The sequence below is a fragment of the Gallinula chloropus genome (assembly GCF_964237585.1).
Source record: "Gallinula chloropus genome assembly, chromosome: 20".
Classification (NCBI taxonomy): Eukaryota; Metazoa; Chordata; class Aves; order Gruiformes; family Rallidae; genus Gallinula; species Gallinula chloropus.
Window position 1 is genome coordinate 6,129,046 of NC_140105.1, and position 24,912 is coordinate 6,153,957.

The 24,912-nt window shown below is 40.5% G+C and overlaps 1 protein-coding gene across 1 annotated transcript; it reads left to right on the plus strand.

Moving 5' to 3' along the window:
• Positions 1–1,512: 1,512 nt before the first annotated feature.
• On the plus strand, positions 1,513–24,414 carry SUZ12 (SUZ12 polycomb repressive complex 2 subunit; the record flags this gene model as incomplete). The annotated part of the gene is made up of 16 exons (XM_084273413.1): positions 1,513–1,828; positions 4,977–5,023; positions 5,110–5,174; positions 9,744–9,812; positions 12,501–12,550; positions 15,226–15,311; positions 16,711–16,942; positions 17,653–17,755; positions 19,501–19,606; positions 20,153–20,330; positions 20,995–21,086; positions 21,491–21,634; positions 22,306–22,463; positions 22,904–23,102; positions 23,607–23,686; positions 23,984–24,414. 16 exons carry the CDS (start codon positions 1,513–1,515, stop codon positions 24,327–24,329), a joined length of 2,271 nt encoding a protein of 756 aa, XP_084129539.1. The 3' UTR covers positions 24,330–24,414.
• Between the last annotated feature and the right edge of the window lie 498 nt (positions 24,415–24,912).

Sequence of the window (24,912 nt, forward strand, 5' to 3'; positions counted from 1 at the left end):
TCTTCCCACAACAAACACGAAAGGCAAACGGTGCAGAAGAAAAAATGAAAAGAGGGGCCTTAGCTGAAAACATAAAAATGACATCTCAGATATTAAGAAAAAACATTAAGGAACTTAAGTGTATATACATATTTTTTCAAAGCACATTAAGGTTAATAACAGCCAATTGAGACATCGCATTAGAACCCCTCTCTGCTAATTTAAAGCACATACACAGCACAGCTGACTCTGATATATCGTGTTCCTCTTAATTTTACCATTGAAGTGTGTTGTCCTAAACCAGGACAGCATAGTGCCAGTATTGCCATCAAAATCCCAGCCTGTATTTCACACATTGACCATTTTTACCCTCCCTGGTACAACTACTCCCCAAAGGTTCCACAAAAGCAAGCAAAAGGAACAGGACGGCTATCGAAACCTTTGAGTATCGAGCTTGCCACGCCACCGATAAGGGCTCGATTAAACACAGGCAGCGCGGCATTTCCCCATCGCACACTTGGCTTCTAACTGGTTTTACCACAGGCGTGAGGCAGCCCCAGAGCGCGCCCGAAGGCCGGTCCTGAGCCTGTGCTCGGCCCCAGGGGGCGGCGGTGCGGACTCGGCAGGCGGCAGAGCTCTCATGGCCCGGAGGGCTCCGTGGGCCCTCGCCAGCCGGAGTGAGGTGGGAATAAAACCAGGTAGAAACGTTTCGCCTCAGGATTTTAATCCTCCCGGCGATCTCTTGCGCGGTCCGCCGAGGAAACCTCATGGTTCCAGGAGGCGCCCACGCCAGCCCCGGCTGACCACCGGACCGCAAACCCGATACCGACTCACACCCAAGCTTCCGCTTGGACCAATTCCGCTCTTTGAACCATCGCGCCCCAGCTCCCGCGGGCAGCGGGCAGCGGGCAGCGAAGCGGCCCCTCGGCGCCGCCGCGCAGGGCTCGTGCTCCCTGAGGCGAGAGGGGCACCCGCTACCTGTGCGGCCGTAGAGGCACCGGGACGCGGCGCGGGGCAGAGCGGCGGGTGACGGAACGCTCGGAGCAGAGCGCCGAAGGTGGGGCACAACAGCGGGAGCCCAGGCAGCGGCCCCCGCGGGGCTGCGAGGGGCGGCCCCCGGGCAGCAGGCGGAGGCGGCCCGCTCTACCCAGCGTGCCCCGCGCCGGAGGGCGAGCGGCCCTTTCCCGCGAATTCAGTTCAAAGGAGGGGGAGGGGAGAAGCGCCAAGCGGCGAAGCGTACCGACCAACCAAACTCTTCCAGAACCATCCGTGCGTCACGCGGGGGCGGGCCCGCTGCCGGCCAATGAGGCGGTGCGGCGCCATCTTCGGAGCCAATGGGCGAGTGGAGGAGGCGGGAGCGTCGTGGTCGTCGGGTTCGGCTGGTCGTAGCGCTGAGGAGAGCGGAGCGGAGGAGACTTAGAGGAGTTGGAGCTCGGCGCTTCCCCTCCCCCCTCCTCACCCCACCCGCCCCAGCCGCCCCCTCCCTCCCCGCTCGGTCTCCGTCCTGCCGGGGCCCTCTCGGGGGCCAGGCCCATGGCTCCTCAGAAGCACGGTGGAGGTGCGGGGCCCAGCTCGGGCTCCGCTGGCGGCGCCGCCGGAGGAGGAGGAGGTGGCGGCGGCGGAGGCGGCGGCGGCGGCGGGGGGTTTGGGGGCTCCGCCGCGGCGGCGGCTCCGGGCGGCAAATCCGGTGGTGCCGCGGGCGGCGGTGGCGGCGGAGGAAGCGGTTACTCGGGCGGGTCCTCGGCCTCCTCGGCGGCGGCGGCAGCGGCGGCGGCGCTGCCCCCCGTGAAGAAGCCGAAGATGGAGCAGATCCAGGCCGACCACGAGCTCTTTCTTCAGGCCTTCGAGAGTGAGTACCGGGCCGGGGGAGGAAGTGGGGGCCCGAGCCGGCGGGACCGGCCGGGGCCGCCGCAGAAAGGGCGGGAGGAGGAGGAGGGGAGGACTGTGGGGAGTAGGGGCTTCCGGGGGTAAACATGGTCGGGGGAGGGAGGGAGCCGGGGCCGGAGGGGACGACGAAGGGGAGCGGGGCTGGGGGAGGAAGGGGGCTCCGCCGGGGAGGCGGGGGCCCGGCGGGGCTGGGGCGGAAGCGCGAGGTTCGGGGGCCGGTGTGCGGGCAGGGTGGCGAGAGGCTCCCAGGGCCGGGGCCCGGTGGGTGGAGGGCGGGGGAGTGTGTCTGCTCTCAGCCGATGAACTTGGTTTCTCAGTAACAGTTCCCATCAGGCTTTCGGGGTGGCTGGTTCCCTTCCCTCCTCTAACAGCCCTTGGAGGCACCGGGGAGCTGGGAACGAGGAGGCTCTTCCCGCTTTGCCGGCTGCCTTTCGAGTCCCTTTCAGGAGCAGGATGTGATTAAGACTTCACTCTTCTTGGTTTTTGTCTTTGTCTGCCAATAATTGTCTCTTAGTTGAGATTTTATATGGGAAACTGACCTTTGCGACCTGCACGTTATCACCCCGTGGCAGTTGCAGATAGGAGAAACCCCTTGGATGCACCAGAAAGTTGTTTATGGAGATCTCACACGGTGGCAATAAACTCAGATCGTGCTGAAAGATTTCTGTGGGATTGCTGGGGTTTGAGGGGGATTTGCAGTGCCCCAGAGTGTACCTGATCCGGTTCTGGGATGGTGCTGTCACTGCTCACGCTCCTTTGCTGAAGGTAGTGACAGTGTTTGAGAAAGTGTCAGGAGTTTTTGGTGGTGTCTCAGATTTGCAATAATGCAGGGTGCTTTGAACTTCAGCCCTGTTAACAAAGCACTGTTCAATAAATGCTGTTTCTCAAGTGACAGATGAGTTTTTATGAGGTTTTGCTTGGTGTCAGTGTCCTAGAGGGGGTTGAATGGGGGAATCTTCCTGCCTGCGTCTGCCTCAGTCTGTCAGACAAGGGAGGCACTTCAGTTGTGCAGGTAGTGGTCAGGAGTAAGTTACAGCATAAATGTGTCACAGTGTGCTAACTCTGCAGTGTAGACGTTAGGAAAAGCAGCAATGAGTAAATAATCAAAATGTTCTAACACATGTAATATGGAATCACATTCTTCCTGAATGTTTTTGTCCCTTTCCAAGGTCATGTGCTAGAAAAAGATAAAGACTTATTTTAAGAGTTAGCTGAGCAACATGGACTTGTGAAACATACATTTGTCTGCAGGTTGAAAAGTGGTTTTCAGAATTGTTCTACTTGGGAAAACTGAAGTTGAAGGTGCAGTGCTCTGTCTTTAAATTACATCCTTGTTGATGCTTTCATACCTTTCTGAATTATAGTTGTCATGGTTTTTTAGAGACTAAAAAACACAGGATGTTTCTTTAAAAGTTGTGACCAGTCTGTATTTTCACTTTCTAGCAAAGTGCACGTTTCTTAATTTCTTTCTTTCCTGTCTTTTATCTTGATTTGAAAAAAAGACAGATTTCATTATCATTTGTGTTAAGCAGGATTATACTGTTTTCTATCAAGCTTCTGGAAGGAAGATGCAAGATTTCGTTCTCTAATAATAATTAGCCTCCCTAATAATATATTCTATAGGGGTTTATATTCCTAAGTGTAGAAATGGGGCTGTGAATCATATCTTTAAAAAGGGATAAAGGACATAAAATTACATGCTCTTTCACTTCTAATCACAGAATCCCATAAATGACAATTGGGGTTTTTAGCTATTTGAAATAAGTTTTGTAGTCATACAAAAATAAAGTTTTGTATTTCTTTAAAAGTGAGAAGTTTGTTTTACTTCTGTGGGAAACGGAGGCAGCGATAGCAGCTGTAGCACGGGCATCAAGGCCGTCTCCATCGTTCTCTTTCTACTTAATGTGCTTTATCAATCCATTCATTTCCAAGTTTCTTGTTGATGTTACTTAATAAAGCTGGCTCTTCAGTTTTAAAAGGGTGTATTTCAGTTTAGGTTGGAAATTCTTGTTCGCTATAACCTGATCCAGACAAACCCCATTTTTGTCCTGATTTGACTGAATTAGTTAAATCTAAGCCAAAGGTCCTTTTTTTTTTTTTTGTAGGGGAGTCTTGATCTTTTGAACTTGGCTTTTACACCTGTTTAAAATAACACTATCCTTTCATATCACTATTGCTTGTGCCTCTGTTACCCATTTGATTGATCCATTTGCACTTTGAAACAGTAGTTGGTTTACCAGGATCAACGTTTTTCTGCTCCTGTGAATGTAAAAGGTGTAGGAAATGAATTTCCTAGCTTAGAATGATACATAATGTGTCATAGTCAACTGACAGTCCCTGTTCTTGTTTTGGTACCTTGTGGAAGTGACCTTGGTACTTTCCAGAAGGATACATCAGTCAGATACCAAATTTTCCAAGTATGTAAATTTAGTACACTATTTTGGTATCGTATCAGATGTGTTGGTTAACTTCAAGAAGAAAGCATAGCTATTCAGTACTAGATTGTATTGTGTTGAGGTGTTTTTTCTGCCCTTTCCTGATATGAAGCTTGTAAGAAACATCTTGTGGGAAGCAAAAGCAGTCAGTTTAGTTATGACTACTGGCATTTTAAAAGGGTAGATAATGGAGAGACAAGGGACAATTATTAGAGCTGAAGGAAGGAAGGTTTAAATTAGATACTGGGGAAGTTTTTTACAGAGAGAGTGGTGAGGGGCTGGAACAGGCTGCCCAGAGAGGGGGTGGGTGCCCCATCCCTGGGTGTGCTCAAGGCCAGGTTGGATGGGACCCCGGGCAACTTTGTGTAGCTGGAGGTTGGTGGCCCTGCCTGTGGTAGGAGGGGTTGGGGCTGTACGATCCTTGGGGGTCCCTTCCAACCCATGGCATTCTATGATTCTTCTGATTTATGGTAGCTTAAACAAGAAGTTGCTTTGTGTTATGCAGTAGGTGGAGTAACCATTGAGTTGTTAACTTGAAATTATTTGGGTATTGTGATGTTTCACTTCTTTGGTAATCATTTTTAAAAGCCACCATGTTAGATTAGATACTCTTTTATCACTCTGTCTTTCTGGAGGTATCAGGTATATTGGGTAACATGTATTTCTTTTTCTTAGAACCAACACAGATATACAGATTTCTACGTACCAGGAATCTAATAGCAGTGAGTAATTGGTCTTTATCACTCTTTTAATTTGGAGTTGTAGGAAATCTTAATTAAAGTATAACCTTATTCTTTTTTTTTTCCAGCCAATATTTTTGCACAGAACTCTCACTTACATGTCCCACAGAAACTCCCGAACAAACATCAAAAGGTAAAATTGTTCTTTGAAAAGTGAACCTAAAATGTTAATGAAGTAGCAGAAGTCCAGAAATAGTGAAGGGTGACCTCTTTTCACCAGAGTGTAAAACATGACCTTTTCTTTAAGAACTTAAAAAAATGCATGCATCACTTTACAGTTGGTTTCTGAGACCCAAGGACTTTTCTGCAACGTTAAGCATGTGTGTGGCTTTATGCTTCTGATGTCTGTTGATGGGGGTGGTACTCCTGTGTGGATAGTGGTCTGCAGAATCCAAACTACATCTCCCATCTTTGTTTCTGTTTGGGGAGAACTTATTAAAAACAGTTGAAAATGTGTAACATCTGAGCTTTCCTAATCAGGGGTGCTTGATGCTAACCATATGAAACGTCTTATTTTAAACTGTAACCTTACCATTTATTTTAAAAAGCAAACAAACAAAAGAAAAGGCCAGAAAAAACCAAGCAAAACTATTGGGTTTGTTAATTAATCTTGGGAGGATCCAGTAGTTAGTTCTGTAATTATCTGAAAAGCTGAAAAATGAAAGAGGCTATTTTAAAGTGTTTGCTATATTTTTATAAAGTACTTTTCAAAGGTTTCTTTGAACTAGATACATTTGAGAAAAAGGCTTCAGTTTTGACGCTGCAGAATGGTCATTGCTGTCACATGAGGTGCTACACGTCAATAGACTAAAACATATAAATACTGCTGTGTGAAAAGTGCACTGTATGTTATTTATTAGCAGAATTGCAAAGTTCTTTCAGTTACTTCCTCCTCAATGAAGATGATTTGTTACACTGTGGATCTTTTGTAGCTTGAACACTTTATTTAAAAATATTTTAACAGTAAAGTTTTTATCACTTGGAAACAGTTGCTGTGGGACTGAAATACTTGATCATGAATGCTTAAGGAAGAGCAATGAAATCTGATGATGTAGACAATTCTAATTTAAACTGTATTTCTATCTAAGGAAGGTAACATTTGAATGATGTGTTGAGCAATAGAATTTGCTTGGCTCTCTTTAAATTAGAGCTATTTTTGCCATTCTTGGATATTGTTTACTGTTCTTGCCATTAGTTTTAATCCTACACTATAATTGCTGCTTAATACACAGCCCATAACATACAACTCCAGGTACTTGGGACAGGTAATGATCAGATTTTTAATTTTATTTAAAACTTGAAGTTGCAGCTTGCTTTTTCTTACAAAAGTTACCAAAGTAAATTACTTATTTTAAAACAGGGCAGAGCCAGAATTTAAGAACTGATATTCAGGTTCTTTTGGTTTTGTTGTTGGTTGTTTTTTCCAAATGAGACTTTAGTGACAGGAAGCTCTTGCTTGTAACTTAGATTAACTTGTAGCTGACTGGATGTGTATATTCTCTTACCTGAATCTGTTTCTTTGGATATCTGCTGTAGTTGCTGGGAAACAAGAAATGGTACTTTGCATGTACATTGTGTTGTCTACTGTTCGAAATTCCAGTTCAGATTCAGCTGCACAAGTAATGCTTAGCTTCTCTTTGAAGCATACTTATGTTTACTAGTTCCCTTAATGCTTTGTTTTAGAACTGTGGTTTTAGTTGTGTAGTGTTCTAATAACAGACAGATTAATATCCATTTCACTCACTAGTCTTCAGACAATACAGAGTTACTGAAACCATTCTGGTGGTTAGGTTAGGAAGTAAAACATTTCTGTATGTTTTCCTTATAAAAGCACAGTGATACAACAGAAGTGACTCGGCATAGTTCAGGGCAGAAAAAACCCAAATAATGATGAAAAAGTGCATTCTTCTCCCCTGGATCACCCCCACATACACCCTCCTTTCCATGCTCTCTCAGTACTGTGCTCCTTCTCTTTCAACCCAGTAAAAAACATGAGAGTTGTGGTTTAAAGGTGGTTTGCACTGCTTAGGTGTAGTGGCAAAAGTCTCAGCTGAGGAGAGTTGTGTGCTGACCTGTGCTGATAAATACTTTCAAATGCACACAAGACTGTCATTCTCCATGGTTAAGGTACATAATTCTGTTATCTAGGGCAAAGAAAGGGGCTTTAAAAGAAGAGAAATACCCAAAGCAGAGTAGAAGATCTTCCAGTGGCTTATATTAGGAAAGATTTATATATATAATAAAAACGCTGGTAGAGTTCTCTTTGCAAAGAGCCATCTTTTGGAACAGCATCATTCTTAGCCTGTTTGGGGACCGTGACTATACATACACACACATTTATTTAGTCCTATAGAATTTCTTAATGCTGTCACTTTTAAAGTGTTGGTCATTGCTTTGATTGGCATTTCAGTAAACAGTATGATTTAAAAATATAAACACGTTACCTCCAAACTTGCCTGTCACAGTAGGAGTTGGAGCTCCTCAGCTTTTACCTCCAGCTCTACGGTAGGCTCAGAAAAAGGCCAAATTTATCACTTGTTGGTGTGTATGTTGAAAGGTGAGAAACGTGTGTAAAGACCAGAATGCCTATAGAAAAGTTTTAATAGGGAATGAGTTGGGGGTGTGTCATCTTGGGCTACAGTAGTTCTGAACCTCCTGTGTGTTGCTGGAGAGGTAATAGGCTTTGGTCAAGTGACACTGGTGGGGAATTGAGATGTGCCTTCTGTCTGTGGGTCTGTCTTGAGGTGCTCCTGTAGTATTAGACCAAATGGTGATACTGGAAAGACGTTGCTGTGAAGGTGATTCCCATGCTGTGTTTGGATAAAGGGATTTTACTTCTATTGGCAGTGCAGTGGCGTGTTATGATGTGACTTTTAATACTTTGTTAATTATTATTGTGCCTGACTGGAAAAGGAGTGGGTGGAGAAAGGAATGCGCAAGATGCGCGTACTTGTAGCACAAGTAAGTGCTGTCTTAAAAGTATGGGGTGTTAGGGATGGTTATTAGAAGAACTCGTTGTGTCTGTTGTACATGGGAACACAGTAACATAAAAATAGTAATTCAGTTTAAAGTCATTTCTGTGACTTTTAAATGTTCTTACAACTTAACTTCAGCCGCAGCGTTTTTGCGTTAGTGGGGGTTTTGGTTGCTATTTTTAGTTTTTCTGAAAGATTTTTAGGACAACTCTTCTTGTTCTAACTCACCTGCGGTTGACATGAGGAAAGGTGGTGTCATTGCTCTCTCTGGATCAGTAATGCTCACAGATCTCAAATGCAAGCTGTGTCAGCTGTTAGTGTATGCTATGGGAGATTGTTATATTTTCCCCCATTCCTGAAACATGTTTGTCTCTTAGCTGGTTTCTGGCTCGTGTTCCAGTCATGACACAGCTTTGCTCTAGAGCTGTCTTAAGCAATTCTTCAGTTGGAAGAAAGTGTTTTACAGATAAGTGTACTTACTGCATGCAGCTCTGCAGAGTGGTGGCTGATTCTATGCTTGGACAAAGTGCATATGAGACTCTTACCTTAGAATCTGAATCTTGCAACAAATTCCTCTGTTTCTAACATCTCTTGCTTTAAGCTGAGCATTGGTTCATTTTAGTCTCATGTTGTAGTGTGGGTAAGTCAATTCTCGACCTGTCATCTGTGGGAACCTTAGGCTGAACAGAGCTTTGAATCACTAACTGTTCACTACACCAATTGTAATTATTTTTTTTCTCCTTGTTGTCTTGACTGTAGCCCTGTGCTTGTCTAGTGTTTCTTTTCCAGTGTTGCTAGTTAGTCACCATGTGATTTGTACTAAATCATTCAGATAAACTACATGCTGGATGTAGACAATGTATGACATCAGTGGTTTTTCAGTCAGGATATTTCTGTAGTGCAGTTTTATTGGCATCTGTGTACAAGCATTGACTTGAAGAAATACTGAATTACTGTTCTGGAAACTTCTTCATTAATAACTTTATGAGTATGTTCATAAGTTAACTTTATTTAACCATGTACATTAAATTGTATGTAACGTAGAAGAGGCTGAACATATGAGCGTGAACATTCCAATGTCAGAATTACAGGGAAGAATTGTTTGAAGTGATTATTCTCTGATACTGTTCATTGGTCATCATCAACCCCCCTCTTCCCTGTGAGTGTGCTCCAAAAGCACCTTCAGAATTCAGTGTTCTTTGTATTGTGTCCATTTAATATAACTTTGTGAAGAAAGAAGGAGGAGGGGATAATTAGTTCTGTAACTGTTTTGTAAGATAAGATTTTAAGTGTATTTCATTATTATGATGAATATTAAAATAGTAATGCCTGAAGAGCTGTCATGGGAATTCCCAGTAGGTACAAGTGTCACTAAACAGGAAGATTTTCTTTGACCAAAGCTGAAATGTGGTTAGACATGTTCATTGCAAAGTTTGAATAAATTACGCTTCTTGTGAGCAGTAGGATTACTTCTGGAAGCTCTGGATTTTAATTCTTGGTGTTATTTTGATAACTGCTTGAAAAAGCTGTATTGCAGTTGTGTCCCTAAAATGCAGGTGAGCTTAAAAAGGTACAAAAAGGGTGCTTTCTGAACAGCAGACTGAATTGTGTATATAGAGACAGGTCTAGATTGAAAACCTGGTGAAAGTTTAGGCTGATTAAATGTTTTGTTACGCTTTGTGGGAATAGTGGCTATGGGAAACTAGCCTTTCTGCTTTTCTTCACAGGAAAACATTCAAAGTAGATGACATGTTATCAAAAGTAGAGAAGATGAAGGGAGAACAAGAATCTCACAGGTACTGTCCTGTCTATATATTTGTATGTCTGTGTACAAATGAGCACATCCATGTGCTGGATCAAAAACTTCTTTGATTAATGAAAGTGCTAATCAGTAATCAGTAGAAGCAAGCTACTTAACTGAAATACTGCTTCCAGAAATCAGAAAACGAGTCTCTGCTGGGCATTTAAAAGCTTGGAGCAAGGCAATGTAAGGGTAAACTTTCAATATATGTCGTGCTGCTTCTTGAAATGTGATAGAAGCCTTAAACAGCTATTTGCTTTTTTAAAGACTGTTAATTATGTCAGTAACTAATCTTTTCATGCTGGACTGGAAAAAACCCCCAAACCAAACAGATTTGGAAAAATACAATGAAGTTACACTCTTTGAGATTTTTATGGTTGTACACTTGCAGTTTTTAACCTTATGTTCACAGTTATTGAAAAATCCCCAACAAACTCCAAACAAAAAATCCTGAAACTTTTAACAGTATTTGAAAGATCTTACTGATCTCAAGCCCCATAGTAGGCTAAGTAGTTATAAAAAAGGCTGTAACACTTAACATTTTCCTTTCTAACTTTCTTCTGAGCAGTAGTGCTTAGACTGAGATTATTCTTCTGCTCTGACCCCACATATCTCTTGTGTTGAACCTTTGCATAGTTATATGTGAATAGCAGAGAGATAATTTCAAGTCTCAATTCCATATGGAATTGTCACTTGCAGGGGGCTTACTCTGTGAATTCTAATTGGAAATAGCATTTCCCTTTATACTTGTGTACCTGTTGGTTTCATTGTGTTAATTTTTTCCCCATGAGAGTTTAATTTAAATTATATAAGCCAAATTTTGGATAAAAATTCTGGTTTAGAAGGTCTGCTTCAGGAAAAAAAAATACTGACCTCTTGCTGAATTTGCCGTTTTGTACTTGGCAAAAGTCAAAGTTCAGCAGAGAGGTGAAACTTGGGAATAATGTGTTGCAGCTCATTTTCATCCCAGCCTGTCTTTGCAATGGTGGCTATATAAGAAGCCACAGTAAATACCTGTGGTCTGTTATTTCTTGATGAGTTTCTAGTGCTGAAATAAAATGGCCTGAGAAGCCATGTGGCATGCATTGTGGTTGTGATATGAGTGTGAGAGATGGTGACCATAACTTTAAAAAAATATATTCTTTATGTATGAATGAAACACTTAAACTTCTCATGAAAGTATGTGCAATGGGAGCTATCCTGTCCCTTGTAACAGTTGCAGAATACTGTTCTCATCTACACAAGTCAGCCTGAGATCTGGCTTGGTCCTACAGGTGGACTTTGTGTTCCCTTTTTTTGTAGCAAGAGTGTAGACACTTTGCTGAAGCCCTTCTATGTAATACACTAACAGATCATGAAATGCAAACCATTCTGGAAATTTTGAAACAAAGCCAGACGTTTTAAAGCCTAACCTAAGTTAGTCTTTAAGTTGCTGGAATTTATGAAGACCTGTTTTATTGTGGTAGTGTGTTTGGTTGGTTTATAGCCACCTGCTGTTCTTCTGAAGTGTTTGACACGTAATTACTCTACTTTAGAGGGAATCATGGTAGACACTATTTTGTCAAATTTATAAATGTTATATTCTAAGAGGGTTTATATATTTAACATATTTTTTTCTTAATTATCCTTTTCTCTGTATATTGTGAGTGCTTGCTAGGTAAATGTTATCTTTTCATGGATGAGGATGATGCTGAATCAAAATAGTCAGAATGTTGATTTGCTGAGGGGTTTTTGTTCTTTCAAAACTTGAAATGTCTGGAATTGTTTTGGGAAAGTAACATGGATGATGCAAGTTGGTGTAGACACAGTCTTTCGAATGCTCAAGCTCTTGGGCACTTTCACTAATCATCTTAGTGCTCTTGGGAGTGTTTGTGTTTAAAAATAGGTGTTGAATGTCAGGTTGTATCTTCCAGAGGAGGCAGTGAAGGCCCTCAGAATTCTGTCTGGTGTTCCAGTGTAATAAATGAGATTTTGTTCAATAGTATGTGCTTCAGAAATACTTAAGTGGTTCTGAGGCCCATTTTATTCCAGGTTTATGAATACTCTGAAATGTATTCTGAATCTAACAATCTGAAATAAAATGGTTCTACATCAGTAGAATAATCTAGGTGATGAGCTGCAATGCTTTGAAGTAAAATGGATGCAATTATTTTGATTTTATATGGTTCAAATTATATGAATTTGATGTGACTGATACGCTTGGTTTCCAAGACTGTAGCTTCCCACCTGTAAAGATTCTGCTTTGCGAACTTCAGGTACTTGTTTAAAAAATAAAGAAAAATTTCTACCAAGTGCATGGCTGCACCCAAGGACAGGGTGAAGATCTAGAAAATTTCCCCTAAAACTAACCTCTGTTGCTGATGAATGTTTAGGAGACGTTTGCCTGCCTGTGAAGGCAAGATCTCATGTCCTCAGACAATGCCCTTCTACTGGAGTGTTTAAACCTCTACTATTTTTTAAAAAATATATTAAGTCATAGAACACACAGAGAGAATCAGTGTGTAAAGAGAAAACCCTTGTACAACTTTGCATCATTGCAACTGCTGCATTCAGGCAGTTCCCTAGTTAGAAATTCTGACAGGCAACTTCACTCTAGTTCTGCCTTCACATCAGTGAGCAGGGTGGCTGCTGGGAGAAGAAAATACTTGTTCTAACATTGCCTTTCTTTTGTTTTCCTGTTTAGCTTGTCTGCTCACTTGCAACTTACGTTTACTGGGTTCTTCCATAAAAATGGTATGTTTGCCATTTCATTCATTACATTGCTAATTTGAGATTGGTGTGGATTTCTGAGGGGAATTCCTTGAATATTTTGAATCTCTGCTGTTTGGATGTAGACTGTAACTTAACTAAACTCAGCCAGTCCCATTAATTACAATACTTTCAGTAGCTCTTTAACTATGATGTAGTGCAATTGTAATGTTAAAGAGATCAGACTTCTGGGGTTGTAGTAAAAACAGTAATTTTGAGCAGTACTTCAGGTTGTCATCCTTTCAAACTGAAATAGACTGTGAAGAGTTCCTGAATAAAGTGATTTTATGGGATTGTGACTTTTGGGTATTTGAAGTAGCTTAAAAGTCCTCAGCCTTCGAATAGATGATTCAGTGGGTTTTAATTTAAAATATAAGTGTGTGAGCATGAATTGTGCCCAGCAAAGCCTGGAAATGAGGCAGAGGTGATGTCAGCAATTACAAAAGCAACGGAAATCACATTGTAGTGATTTGCAGTCATTCTGTTGTCTTTTATGCCCATAAGGCTTTACCTCTCAAAATCAGAGTATTGGACTTCACAGACCAGAATGAAGGGTTCTGTTCCTTTAATGAAAGCAGAAGTGGCATGCTTTGTGCTGTGTAGGCAGGGGTAAATGCACTGTCTTCTTACTTCCCTGAAAAGAAATCAGCTGTTTCTCCATTAAAGTGGTGTTTCTGATTTTTTGGTTAAAATATCCTGAGTGGCATCTTAGCCTTCAGATGTAAAAACTCACACAGTTTATGTAATGGGTTTTGTACGTTTTTCTGGAATTTGTTTCGTTCCCTCAAAGTATCTTATGCTTGTCCAGGTCTATTCATTGAGGCTGTTTGAAAATTAAAGTTGCAAATGTCTAGACTTCAGAATTTATCCTTTATTTAACTCTAATATTATCTGGAGAAAGTTCTCCAGATCTGTAGATGAGGAACATTCTGGAACTTCAGAACACTCAAGGGATAGTATCAACCTTGTTTCTGCTCTCAGGAACCTCGTGTTACGTGTTGAGCCTTTAAGCTGGGAAGTGACGAGATAAAATTTTGGGGCAGCTAGTGATAAGAATGAAGGATAGTGTAAAGGTGGAGGGATGTGCCTCAAATTCCAATCTGATCCTTTCAGGACAGTGTGTAGTGGCAAACCTTGTGCATGGAGCTCAGAATACCTAGTGGGTGGAGTCGTTGTTCCATAGATTGTTTTGCTGACAGACTCCTTTCCCTGCTGCTTTGCTGTTACTGTGTGGTCTTGCACAGACATGGGCAGTGGTAGATGTTCATGTTCCAAGATGTTAATATAATTGATGACTTTCCTGTGTGTTTTTGTATACTTGACTCTGCTGTTAACTATAAACTCTCTTACTTCAAGAATGCTGCATGTAGTGAGAGCCTGATGGTTGTTTCTGCCATTGAAAAGGATCTCACTAACCTAAGTAATGTATGCTACAATATTAAATACAGAAAATATTTAAATTAGTGAAGCTGGCACAATTAATATGTATGTTTGGATAGAAATTATGTTAGAAACTGAGAGTGTGGTGAAGTTTTGGTTGGGTTCTTCCCCTGTACTGAGTTTCTGTATTTCCTGAGGAGATTTCTAGTGTGTCTTGTGTTTACAATTTAAATGAAAAAAAAAAAATATAAGCCATTTGTTTGATAAAACTGCTGGTGCCTCTAGATGGGTTACCAGAACTCTGTCTCAGCTGAAACACATTAGGCTTGTTCAGTGTGGACAGTGTCAGAAGGAAAGCAAGTGAAGAGACGAGGCTTATGTTGTCTTTATTTACTATGCTAAAGCTTTGCTCTTTATATCTGATGAGTGTAACAAAGCATTCCACTAAATGTCAGATTCTTTGTGATGTGGACTGGGTGAAACCATTGTGCATTTAAGTAAGCCCTTAGTGATGTTTGTAAGATTTTAAAAGAGCATAAGTAACCTGTTATAGATTGATTGTTTCTCAGAATATCTTCCACAAATTGGTCTTCTTTAACCAGATACATCATCAAGTTTTATCTTTCTAGTCTTTGTCCACATGAGGGCACGTTTCCAGACACAGACAAATTCACATGATTGAAGGTTCTTTTACCTAGACAGTGAAATGTATTTTGTAAGGTAGATCTTACTAAGCATTGTTGGTGGTAGCTGTCTTGAAGATTCCAGGCTCTAGGAAATTTATAATGCACATACTGTGAACCTGAGTCTTACTTTCTAAGACTTGAAATAGTTTTTCATGAGTCCTGCACAGCTATTCTGCATGTACTTAACCTTGCATAATCTTTAAGGGTTTTTTATTTTGTTTTGTTTTCCTATCTGCTGACATCTAGATCTTAATTCTAGGTCTGCAAGCTGTAAAGATAAATTATTATAGGAAGTAATTTGACTCATCTGTAATTGGTGTATTCTGACTTTGCTCAAATCCACTCGCATACCTTTTCTCTTGTGTTGGCAATCTTGAAAGTAGCAAGCTTACTGTCTTAAACATTGGAGATAAGGGTGCTTTTCAATCTGCTACTATTCAAATAGGTAGGTTGTATTCTCAAGTGGGAATTTGCAGTAAGTTTGGGGAGCAGTAAAGTTTAGAATTTGCCCTATGGCTAAAAAGAATTACAGATGGATTTACACTATTGAATAGCTCTTCACTTTTTCATAACTTGAAATATTTTTCTGTTTAGATAAGCCATCACAAAACTCAGAGAATGAACAAAATTCTGTAACCCTGGAAGTACTGCTTGTGAAAGTTTGCCACAAGAAACGAAAGGTAAAAATACCTGATTTGACAGACTCAATATATATTAAAGCAAAATGTTTTACTGATTCTGGAGCATCTAATTAGCATACAGCATGGTAACAATGAAGTAATGATTCTCTTGAGATTAATCAAGTCTTTAAATTTAAGAAATAATGTATTCAAGTTGTTTTCTATTGGTTGGGCAAGGAATTCTTAATCGTGTTGGTATGTAGATTTTTGCTCTGCCTTTTTGAGAAATAACTGGAAGTTTAAAAAATAATCAGCTTTGTTTATTGAATTTACTTTGCTTATTGGCCAGTTTCACTCCCTGTGAATTTCAGCCACCTCTGTTTTAACTTCAGGTTTTTTGTATTGCATCATGAAACTGTTCTGGATTGATTTCCAGAGGCTGAACTAAACCAGGCAATCAGAGAATAGTCTATGTCTTGTCCTTTTTATTTCTAAACTCTAAAAAAGTTATTTTGAATTCCCTGGTTATCTGCTGAGTCTTGCCTTTCCTTGCCATTTCTGCACCTCTGTTTTTTCACATTGATCATCTCAATTATTGCAGATTTTAGCCATTCTGATCCATAAAGAATATTTTTTATAAGCATCTTTGCATTTGCTTGCTGTTTTATCTGTGTTTGTTTCATGCCAGTTGGCAAATTATCTTCACAGCTGTGGGAATATGGGAGGCTCAGTAATGCATGCTGTAATTTTTAACCAAAAAGGGACAGATTTGCAGTCAGAACTTTGTATATTTTCCCTAAGAATGTTAAGCTGTTGTGACATGTTTTTAAGAGTTAATATTGTTTCTAGCCAATTTTATTGCTTGCTGTAATATGGATGAATATGGTAAAAGCAGGAGGTGGTGATGGCTCTTTGAAATGTTTTCCTGTGAGTTTCATACTTAGGCCATCTTGCCTTGTTTTTCCAATACTACACAGTGTTCAATGATCTTTTTGAGAGATACTGAACATAATAAATCCTAGGTAACTGGTTCTTTATCTCCCAGATAGCACAAAGTGCACTTTGTAATATTGGAAGGAGAAGATAGGAAGCCCTTGAAATACATATATAACCAAAACATTGAACTTCTTTAGGTAAACAGAATTAAATTAGTATTAATGACTGTTCTCCAGTCTTTCTGAATGCCTCATGTTAGTGTTAATTTAATCGCCTAGAGATAGATGGCTGCTGCCAGAAGTGGATATAAAATGCCAGTTTTATTTGCACTGTCAAATATCTGTTTTTACCTTTAAAACCTGGGATTGTTATTCCAGTTTTTTTTTTATTTCCATCTGTTTCAAGACTTATTTTCAAAAAGATCTGAGACCAAATGCAACTCATAAATGATATAAATTTTAACACTTAATGTCTTTCCTTTTACACTAAAAAACCTAAATCTTTGCTTTCTTGTTTCCCACAGGATGTGAGTTGTCCGATCAGACAGGTTCCTACCGGTAAGAAGCAGGTGCCTTTAAACCCAGACCTCAGCCAAATAAAACCAGGCAACTTCCCATCACTCGCCGTTTCCAGCAATGAGTTTGAACCAAGCAACAGCCATATGGTGAAGTCTTACTCATTGTTATTCAGAGTAACTCGCCCAGGAAGAAGAGAGTTTAATGGCCTGATCAATGGTGAAACTAATGAAAACATTGGTAACTTCAATCTCTAAATGTGCTTTTCCACAGTTTGTCTTGCAGGCATGCAGATTGTCTTCATCCTAGAAGGGCTAGGCTTGCTTTCAGCTGTTTTCCATCTTTTTCAAGATGAGGCTGAAATACAGTTGGGAGCTAGAAGCACGGTTTCTATTTCTGTCTAAGTTTAGCACCAGTTGTTACTAAGGTGTGATGGTGAAGGTATGAGGCAGCAGTGTGGAGGGGGGTGAGTAATACCAGAGAACCCTGTGGTTGCTGTGACTACCATTAAACCTCCAGCAACACTGGTCACTGCTGACTCAGCTGTGGGTACTGTCCTGGCCACTTGTGACACCTAAATGACTAACCAATAAAAAGAAAACCTTAATAGGTTTTTTTAAAGCCACTTTCTTAATCTTAGCAAGACACAGCCTTGAAGTGCTATAGAATGAAAAATGTACTACAAGAGGAGAAGGGTTTAATCCCCTATTCTTCATGCAGGCAGACATATGTCTAAACTATAAATATATGTGAACATGCCAAAAATACTGAGTATTGTTAAGCGAAGTGCTCCTTCCATTGAGCTGTTCATTAAATACCATGTTGTTCTCTATTGTATGACACATCTGACATAATCAACGGCCAGTTAGATTTTACAGTAGTGTAGAAGCTGTCTGACCATTTGAATTTGTGCTTATATAATAATTGAATACTGTATTTCATACATACAGATGTCAACGAGGAGCTTCCAGCCAGAAGAAAAAGAAACTCTTCAAATCGTGAAGATGGAGAAAAGACATTTGTAGCACAAATGACTGTATTTGATAAGAACAGGTAATATTATCCAAAATAAATATGTTTCTGTTAATTGTTAGGAATTTGTTTAATACTAGATCTGTTCTTTATTTTCAGTGCTGGCTGTATTTTTAGCTGATATTTACTAGAAAAGCTTAGGCTTATTGTCCTCTTTTTAAAAAAAAATATTTACAGGTTTCATAATACGCATTTTAAACTGAAATGTGTTCAGTGACTATTGTAAATGATTCCCTCTTATGGGATTAAGCAGTGGCCTGTGAATATGCATCAATTTGTCTGTTCCTTGTCAGTTCTTTGACAGGTGTAATTTCTGTGTTCTGTTGAAGATCAGTGATGGCATAATTAAAAACAAAATCTAAAAAAGAAACAAACCCACTAAAAAAACCCTTCTGAAATACGCTTCCTGCTTACATTCTGTTGGGCATCATAACTTTCTCTGTGCTCAGACTCTTGCTGATACAGTCACAGATCTTACCCTGCCAGTAAGTTAGTCTTCTGTTTGATGGAGAAATAGAGAAAAAGGTTATTGGTTGTTTTACCCAGACTGCAAGCCTGGAAAAGAATTATATGCAGATCTAGGAAAAGTGTTGTCTTAAGGCTATTATCTTCTCTATGTTTATCTTTTTAACCTTTTGAAGCTGTTACTGTTCTAAATAACAGTAAATGAAGAAGTCAGTGTTTTGCAAGAAATAGAACTAGAGGCTTCTGATGGCTTACTCACTGTGTTTATAACTTTATTCTGCTGGGGATTTTATATGTAAAAGAAAAATACTGCAGGATATTGAAGGGTCTAGAGACGGCTGTTTTCTGCAAGAAATAATTCCCAAGTTCGGCCTGTGTAACTGTTTGCATACATGCACATGGAATTTGTCTGCTTGGCAATGATGCATTTATTTTGAATGACACTCCTGGAGCTTGCAATCAGGATTTCAGTGCCATTGCTTCAGAAAGTAACATCTCAAAAGGAAAAATATAAAACCCTAGGAAAGTGACCTTGGATTAGAAATTTCTAATACTTGCTGGTTTGTGGTGATGTCTTTAAAACACATCTATCCATGAGACATTTTTCTGAGACTATACCTTTGAAGTGCTGGGGTTTTTTGCTGCTGTACTGTTCAGCAAGTGGCAACAAAACTATTTAAGTAGAAATTTCGCAAGCCTTGCTGAACAGACTGCTGCATAGTGGGAAGCAGGGAGCGATAGGGAGGAGGCTGAAAATGTAGCGTGTTGGGTGATGTGTTTGAATTACCTGCTCTAGTCCATTTAAAGCATTTTTTTGCTTGGTTAGTTTTTGAGAACATTATAATTAAAATTTTCTCCAAAGTCCCCTTAAGGTTACATCTGACATGGCTCTGAATCAAATATAGTGTTCTTCAGTTTTGGAGGCTTGATTAGAGGTCATTTTGGTTTGCTAGAATAGGGTAATGTTATTAATAAACCAGGAACAAATGGGAGATGGTGTGGAGCGGGTGCCATTCAGTTTGGTTTTTGTTTCTTCTCAAGAAGATTACACTTATTTTGTATTAACAGTAGCTTTCCTGCATCTTTTGGAATTGTGTGAATGGAGAGTTTTGTATAAATATTTGGCATTAGGCAGCTGTTCCATTATGTATGGTGTTTACCTAATATCCACACTGAGGTTTCAAATAAATTTGCCTTAAAACCAGTGGTTTGGAAACTTAGTTACTCTGAAATATATTCTACATTTTTAATAGACCAACAATAAAAATGAACTGCTTTACTCATGATACTTTGTCTGACAGGCGCTTGCAGCTTCTCGATGGGGAATATGAAGTGGCCATGCAGGAAATGGAAGAGTGTCCCATCAGCAAGAAAAGAGCAACATGGGAAACAATACTTGATGGAAAGGTATGGATTGGTTTAGTGGCTGAAAGACTGGTCTTTACTGGTTAAGGTGGGACACAATTGAAAGTGCAGTCAGTGGTCTGAAAATTATTTAAATCGAGCAGGAAAGAGAACTTCTCTTTAAGGATGTATGTGCACAAGTTTTAATTTAGCTCTTGGTTTGGGGAAGTTCTGGCTACAGTAGGTCATTGATGTATGCAGATGTTAGCTGCTGTAGGTATGGCGCCTGTCTCAGTATCTTCTGAGTTTATTTTATAAAACCAGGTAAATTCAATGTTTGTTATTGTAATAAATGCAGATTGGGTTGGACAAAGGAAAAGGAGCAAATGCGGAAGCAGAATATTTGGGGGAAAGAAAGAGGAGTGCAGAGCATTCATTGGTGTGATCTTACACACATACCTTCAGAGAATGCTGGTGACATCTAGTCATGAAAGGAAGAGGGTGTGTCTGTGGAGGAGAAATTGTTGACTGAGATGAGTACAGTGACTGAAGGGATTGTACATGAGAAGACATTAATCCTGCTGTTAAATTTTTATTCCTCCCCCACAGAGATTGCCTCCATTTGAAACATTTTCTCAGGGACCCACGCTTCAGTTTACTCTTCGTTGGACAGGAGACACAAATGACAAGTCCACAGCTCCTATTGCTAAGCCTCTTGCAACACGGAATTCTGAAAGCCTCCCTCAAGAAAACAAGCCCAACTCTGTTAAACCTACTCAGACTATAGGTAAGCAAACCAGTGCTGCTGGATAATCATCTGCTTCTGTGCCAGGTCAGGGTTGCTGACTCACGGCAGGCAGATGCTTCAGCTAATCTTAAACATGAAAAAGTACAAAATAAAATGAATGGGCTTTGTATCCTGCATTTTATACTTCCTCTTTTAAGGTAAGTTTAAAAGCTAAAAAACAGTGGAGTCTGAACTTGGGACAATATTGCAGTAGTGATACACAATGCACATAAATTCTGATGCAGAATAAATCGGGTCAAAAATCTGTGAGTAAGACTTCCAGGTTTGTCTGTTCTGCTGTATGCATTTTACTTACTGTTCTGTAAATATTTGGATTTGCACTATTAATACTATTTTTGTATGTATATTGTAGTGCATCAGAGATTTTGTGCAAAATAGTATTACAGTGTGGTTTGGTGTGTGAGGTTTTGAAGCTGTGGTGGTAGTAAAGGAATGATGATTATGGAAAAAAAAACCGGAGTTGCTTTTCCAAATGTTGGGAAACTTGGCAGGTCAGAAATAGCTTATCTCTGGTGACACTGCTAAAGAGCAGCAGCTCTTTTGACTCCATTAGAGCTTTAGTGTGTGTACTTGGGTAAGAAACAAGGTCTTTTTTTTTTTTTCCTCCTTCTCACCAAAGAAATGTGTATCTGGTTTGTTTTAGCTGTGAAAGAATCCTTGCCGACGGACCTCCAGACAAGGAAAGAGAGGGATGTTTTAAATGAGCCTCGACAAAAGTTGCGAATATTTTACCAGGTATTGATAATAAGTGGGGAATTGTAAATACTGTGTGGAATTAAAATGGTCACTTCTCTCCTGAGTTGGATGGAAATTTCCATTTGCCTTTTTAATGGATGCCTTAAGGGGTCTTAGATTCACATATGAAAAGCCATTTCACTGATTTATTCTTACAGGAAATAATCTTCCTGTAGGCACGTCCAATGTTCCGAAATACAAAAGACATCTCTTGTTGGACATTTGGAGGGGGGCAGGTGATGTCCATGTGGGGAGAAAGTGTTTGAGTACACTGAGCTGCTGTGGGTTCCCAAGAACTTAGTGCAGGGGCTTTGTGAAGTGGTGTTCAGCTTTGCTTTGGGGGTTGGGAAGTTAATGAACGAAACATTTGATGCTAATGCTGCCTGTTCCTTTGTTTGCATCAGTTCCTGTACAACAACAACACAAGACAGCAGACTGAAGCCCGAGATGACTTGCATTGCCCGTGGTGCACACTGAACTGTCGGAAGCTCTATAGTTTACTCAAACATCTTAAACTTTGCCACAGCAGATTTATCTTTAACTATGTTGTAAGTAGTCTCTTTGTAGTGTTGTGCTACGAAACGTGGTACACACACAGTGATTCTGTAATTAGCTGGGTACATTGTGGGACTGTATCTATAGGTTAAACACAATTTCCTGTGAATGTTGTCACACAGGAGAAAAAGTGTAGGTTTGATTTTTTTTTTCCTGTTTAGCTGCTGCTTTTACACTAATATTTTTGTGATGTAGAAAGCAGTGCAATCCACACTTGGTTGGAAGTCTCTTGAAGCCTTTAGGAAGGCAGTAGACATTTTGAGACAGTATTATTTAACTTATGTTGATAAGGACCTGTTCCTACCTGTGTGACCTTAAAGAGAAGTTCTGACCTATTTATTTCATGATAATGTAGTTTCCTATAACCACTACCCTGCTCTGATTATGATTCCAAAACTTCACTCCCTAGTTAGTTAGAAATGTTGTTATTTCTGGGGTGCTTTTAGCAATGTTTTGCTTATTTCCCTTAATTTTATAATTCAGAGTGCTTTTATATAAAACAGTAAAATGGGACAGAGCAAGGAAGCTGGAGTATGACTTGTTTATGTATTTGGGTGTTGTAAAGGAAACGAGAGCTGTGCCAGGTTATCGTTGGGATTTGGAAAGGTTCTTTGTTCAAACCTCCTGATGTTTGGTCATTACCATTTGCAATTATCTGTTCCAGTATCATCCAAAAGGTGCTAGGATAGATGTGTCTATCAACGAGTGCTACGATGGCTCCTACGCAGGCAATCCCCAGGACATCCATCGTCAGCCCGGCTTTGCCTTCAGTCGCAATGGACCGGTCAAAAGGACTCCCATCACACACATACTGGTTTGCAGGTGGGGAGAGGGGAAGCTGTCTCTATGTGTGTGTGACACAGTGTACAGAGGGTTTTGTGAAACCCAAGGGCCTGGAAATCTGTGGGTGCATATGAACAGTGTGAAATGTCACTGCTGGTAAACATAGAGTGGCTCGTGACTAAATACAGTGTTACTGAAACATGACAGCTTTACCTGGGTTTTTTTCTGCATCTCTACAGCTGAGGTGCCTGTTCATAATGATGCAACTTCCACTGCCTTATCCTAAAACTTCCCTGGAAGGTGGAGTGTGGCATAGAGTGGGGTGGTGGGTCTTTAATGGGGTTTATTTCACTGCTGGGGATTCTTCTCCCCCGCCCCAACATTTTTGCAAGCTAGAGCTTAAAAGTATAGTTTGTATTAATCAATTACAGTTCCTGATATCTGTATATTTACTATTACTTATTTTGCCTTTCCACTAGGCCGAAGCGTACGAAAGCAAGCATGTCAGAGTTTCTGGAGTCTGAGGATGGAGAGGTGGAGCAGCAGCGAACGTACAGCAGCGGGCACAATCGGCTGTACTTCCACAGTGACACCTGCTTACCTCTCCGGCCACAGGAAATGGAAGTTGACAGTGAGGATGAGAAGGACCCCGAATGGCTGCGGGAGAAAACCATTACTGTAATTATTCCACTGGTGCACAGTTACTTTGGATGGGCTGCGGGTTTTAAAAAAGGGTCTGAAGTTGTAGGGAATAACCAGCACATATATATTATGAAAATGGTGCATTTACTTGAAGACTTGAAATGGTTTTGGTGCTGAGCTGGTAATGATAGAAACTAATGGAAAATACCAATCTTGATTCAAGTGTGGCTTTAGCTGCAAAGCTGGCTCAGCCCACCTGGGGCCTAACAGGTTCTCATTGTGGCTGGTTTTCTCCTGCAAAGAGGAGATGCTGGTGTCACAGGAGTACGTGGTGGGGTGATATGTTGTATGGAAGTGACTGATCACAGGACGTTCTTCTGACCTGTTTGATTGCATTGCCTGCCTTTTCAGCAGTACTGTTTCTGTGAGGTCTGGGTGCCATAAGGCAAATTCTGGGTGTGCTTTCAGTCCTTGTCAACAGACATGCAGTTCTGATGTGTTTCTTCTCCTGTCCTTTGTCCCAACCCTCAATCTCTCCAGCAAATTGAAGAATTTTCTGATGTTAACGAAGGAGAAAAAGAAGTGATGAAATTATGGAATCTTCATGTTATGAAGCACGGGTATGTTACTTTAAACTCTGTAACTCTGATACATGTTTGGTTGACCATTTGGCATTGCAGTTCACTGAGCACTTAACATTCAGTTAGATCGGTTACTTAGGAAGCATCACTGAAGGATAATCTGGCAACAATGTTCTGACTCTGAAGCTCTTAAAAAGTGTTCTTGTGCTTTAGTAGCCTGTGGGCTTTGACAAAACCATCACAGATGGTGGGACTACGTAACTGGTGATGTATCAGTGTTTGGTGTTAGTCTGGAAAGTGTTCTACTCTGCTAACAGTGGCTTTCTGCTCCGACAGGTTTATTGCTGACAATCAAATGAATCATGCCTGTATGCTGTTTGTTGAAAACTACGGACAAAAAATAATTAAGAAGAACTTGTGTCGAAACTTTATGCTCCACCTGGTCAGCATGCATGACTTTAACCTCATCAGCATCATGTCCATAGACAAGGCTGTTGCCAGGCTCCGAGAGATGCAGCAGAAGTTAGAGAAAGGAGAATCGGCCTCCCCAACAGATGAGGAATCTTCTGAAGAACAAAGTGGGACAGCAAATGGATATAGTGAAAATAACATGAGAGAGAGGATTGCAGAAATGGATAGCATCTCAGGTGTCACAAAACAGAGCAAGAAGCAGAAGCTCTGAACTCACAAGTCAAATGCCATCCAACGGACAAGCATTGAAGTGACATTCTAGGGTGCATGAGCTCTATAAAGAATTACACACAAAAATACAGAGATTCCAAACAGGCACTGCTGGATGGAAATAAATGATTTCAACAAGGATATTGTTTTAACAGGGTTTCTATTCAGTCCATTATGCAAGTACTACATGTATTTCGGTTTTGGTGATGTAATGACAATATTTTAAGAGTTTGAGCATGAAGAGCAATATGAAACTCTTTTTGTAATTTTAGTAATTAGTGTCTTAAGAACTTTATGGAATTTACATAATTTAAGTATATGTAAAACCATTTTTATATTAAGACTTTTGCATCTGTATCTGGCTGTTTTTCCTACCATGGAGTTGTGAAATACAGGGGACAGGGGATCGGGATACAGTTTCTGCTTTTCTTATTTAGAAATTCTCCAGTTAGCTTTTTGTGAAAATAACGTCTCACTATTTAAAGTTTAACCTTGATCCTTGTATTTGAAATCATTTATCAATTGATCATAAATGAGAAATTAATTTTTTTTACACTAAAAGTATCAGAGTTGTTGAACTGAGC